We start from the raw sequence: 3,770 nt of genomic DNA on the forward strand, positions 1-3,770 counted from the left end.
TTTTATTGGGTAAATGGCGCCGGACCACGGCTCCAATAGTCGCTTCTTGTGGAAAAAGTGATCTAAACCACAAAAAAAGGAAGATTAAAGAACTAAAAACCGTTTGAATATTTATCTCTTGTTTAAATAACTATAGTATTAGTGGGAAAATACTTGAAGTGTTTTAACTGCAGAAGCCTCAACCGCCGCGTTGGATTAATAAATATTAACGCGTTAATTATTTTTGATTAATCGCGTGCGCTAACGTTCACAGAACCAGTTTTTTAATGTGCAAAATTGCAATTTCTAAAGAATTGTCTGAAAACGTTTCATAGTTTTTCAGTAAATGTTTTTCTGTCTCGTCCAAAATGAAGAGAAAAATGATCAAATGTTTTGATTAATTAATGATCAACATTATGGTTGAATCATTTTTTATAGGTCTCCATATAAATGATTTACAAGTTCAATTTCAAATGACCTCAGTCAAAACAAGGCCCCATACATTAGTTCAAAGTACAATGAAAACAACTGTTAAAATGTTAAAACGATTACAGATAAAAAGAATAAATGTTTCAATTTCTTTTTTTTGTTGGGGACTTATGGAACATCAGCATTTTTGTCTAATTGAGGTTCTAATGGTGTAACAAAATCCAGTCTCTTAAAACGTTTGGAGAATGGAAAGTATTAATCAAAATGTGGATAAATGGGAATTCTGTTGTTGGAGGGACAGGAGGATCATGGGAAAAACTTTGAGACCTGACTGACAACAATCAGAGCAACTCAGAACACATTTGACTATTGCAAAGTGTATTTATTTTATTTCACTTCAGTGTTTCTGGGTCACTTGTGTCACTCTGGTCATTCAATTTACAGAAACACTTGAAAGTGATTTAGTTTACAGTGAAATTTTTATAATTTTCTTTCTAAATGGAAGAAAGTTGTTTTTAGAATCTGATGGATGTCGTGTTTTCTTCCTCTGCAGTTGAATTCCTTCGAGCAGCTGTGCATCAACTACACCAACGAGAAGCTGCAGCAGCTCTTCAACCACACCATGTTCATCCTGGAGCAGGAGGAGTACCAGAGGGAGGGCATCGAGTGGAGCTTCATCGACTTCGGCCTGGACCTGCAGCCCTGCATCGACCTCATCGAGAAGCCGGTCTGTCCTGACGCCGTGGCTTTGGGGTTCTGCTGAGCGGATCCGTCGCTGACGCCGTCTTTGTTTTGTGTTGGGGTTGTCAGGCCGGACCCCCGGGGATCCTGGCTCTGCTGGATGAAGAATGCTGGTTCCCCAAAGCCACAGACAAGTCTTTTGTGGAGAAAGTGGCCCAGGAGCAGGGAAGTCACCCCAAGTTCCAGAAACCGAAGAAGCTGAAGGACGACGCCGACTTCTGCATCATCCACTACGCTGGAAAGGTCAGGAGGGTTTCTGCCACTTTGTAGATTTAGAGATTATTTTGTCCTCGTAGGAAGTTTGTTGATTCACTTACTCGCTATTGAAAACCTTCTTTTTCTATAGACTGTTTTTCCAGCCTTGTACAGGTTTATTCTTAAATATTTGTCAAGTTTAGGTCGACTGTGTGAATGTGCTTTTGTGACTGAAAAAGTCATGCGATTTCCAAAAATGCTGCACATAAAATGACAAAATCTGTGCAAATTTCCTATGAATTTTAAGCGATTTTGATCTGGAGAACTGGACAAATATGTGAGTCACTTTCTGTAACGTGAGTTTAAATGAATCTATAGATGAAGGAAATGATGGAAACATCATTTATGAGGAAATCTGAGAACAAAGTTCAGCGATCTGTGCAGGAAAACCTTCAAACTTTCACGGATTTCAGATTTAGTTTGTTTCTGTGAAGTCTAAATGAATCCCATTGACTGTACATGAGAACTGGACAGAGTGACCCTGCCCCCTGCTGTTCTGAACAGGAAGTATGCTGGTCCCAAGATGCCAAAATCCCAGACTTCTACAGAGAAACGACTATTACTCTGGTCATTCAATTTGTCTGAATAACTTTTTCACTTTTTTCTGTCAAGTTATAAACTGACCAATTGGATGCCTCAATAAAAGTGGGTGGAGCCTACTGGCTCCCACAAACCTACGTTTGATAGATTTCGTGGTAGGGGTGTGGCCTTCCAACAAGCTCACTCCTTATTGGGGAGACTAGTTGCCATAGAAACGTTGACTCGGACCAATCACTGCTTACTGAGGTCTGGTTCCAACATGGCGACGCCCATATTGAAGGAAAAATGATGACTGAGTTGACTTCATTTGGTTGAACAAAAACATTTTCCATGGATTCACTCACTTTAGTTCTCAGATAAAAAACTCGGTTCTGGTCTCGAATGTCATTTTTGACAGAATATCTTCTGAAGTTTCTCACATTAATTTACTTTTTTCTTTAAAATAATTTGTCTCTAAATGTTTGTTTCAATGTCAGAAGTTTACAAGCAAAAAAGACTAGGATTTCACTCTAGAACCTCAACGATGATTCCTCCTCGAGTTTAAAACTTCTTTCCTCCAAACGTTTTCTGCAGGTGGATTACAAAGCGACCGAGTGGTTGATGAAGAACATGGACCCTCTGAACGAGTCCGTGGCCACTCTGCTCAACCAGTCGACAGACAAGTTTACCTCCGACCTGTGGAAAGACGGTAAGAACTGTTGGAGATCCAAGTTTGTTGCCTGAAATATTTCCTTGGCTTCCAGCAGACGTGGTCCTGATGCTGCGACTGTCCATCCACCTGCTGCAGCTGTAAAAATGCATTTCTGTGCAGTCGAGCCTCAGTCACATGACATCTAATCAGGAGGAAGTTTGTAGACTTTTTAGGATGTATCTAAAAGCTTTCTATAGATTTTGAGTAGAACTTGACCAAAACCAGGTATAAAAGCATGAAAATGAAACGTCTAGTGAGTCAGAACTTTGAGGTAAAAGTAAATCCTGCTCAGGGGGAGGGGCGGGGCTGGACGCTTATTGATCTGTAAATGAAAGGAACGGTATTTTATACGGTATTATAATAATCTGAGTGAGTTCATCTCAGTTTGACTTTGGGAAATGATCGTTATTTATCATTGGGAGCTTGTACAGAAATATTGGTGGTCCAAGACCAGAACCTTGAGGAGCGCCAAAACTAACTACAGAAGTGGACAATCTTTCATCCTTAAATTTGGTAATCCAGCTTCCAAAGTAAACACTTCAGTGTCACCAGCATAATGATGAAAATGAGACTAGTTTAAGACCAGAACCTTGACGAACACCCCCAAAAATTACTACACAAATGAGGATCTTTTATCCTAAATTGAGTAAGTCGGGTTTTCCGACTGAACACTTCAGTGTCATCAGCATAACGATGAAATTTGGCCGTTTAGCCGTTGGCATTGATCCGTATCGTAACGGGATTTATCCTTCTTCTGCTAACGATAAGCTCACTGGTTTCTCAGTAAATTAAATTTTATAAATGTAGAAGTGATCATTTTAATTGTGTGTAGTTTTGGGGAAATGAAGAAAGCTGTGACACAATGACACTCATCACACCACCTCCATTGATCCGTCACGTTCTGAGAGAATCCCGAGATGATTGTTAGCCGCTCCTTTCAGATCCTGTTTGAAGACTGAAGTGGATTTTAGCCAATCTTCATTTTCAAATAAAACCTCTTGATGATTTTCCTATTTTTTTAACTGCTAGTATGTATATTTGTGTTGAATGGAAATCAGAAAAGAACCACAAAATAGTTTTAAATAAAGTTATTATTAAATGGAGATACAAACATTACAAAAGACTTGATCAACTT

At 39.3% G+C, this 3,770-nt stretch overlaps 1 protein-coding gene across 1 annotated transcript in view; it reads left to right on the forward strand.

Annotated features, from left to right (window-relative positions):
- LOC112138421 (myosin-9) overlaps nucleotides 1-2,632 on the forward strand; it is a gene marked incomplete at both ends in the record, with an annotated part of 4,139 nt that extends 1,507 nt beyond the window's left edge. Inside the window, 3 exon segments of the mRNA XM_024260973.1 lie at nucleotides 962-1,135; nucleotides 1,219-1,392; nucleotides 2,518-2,632. Coding sequence (XP_024116741.1) covers nucleotides 962-1,135; nucleotides 1,219-1,392; nucleotides 2,518-2,632 — 463 coding nt within the window.
- Between the last annotated feature and the right edge of the window lie 1,138 nt (nucleotides 2,633-3,770).

This window comes from Oryzias melastigma, unplaced genomic scaffold, assembly GCF_002922805.2.
Source record: "Oryzias melastigma strain HK-1 unplaced genomic scaffold, ASM292280v2 sc01834, whole genome shotgun sequence".
Lineage (NCBI taxonomy): Eukaryota > Metazoa > Chordata > Actinopteri > Beloniformes > Adrianichthyidae > Oryzias > Oryzias melastigma.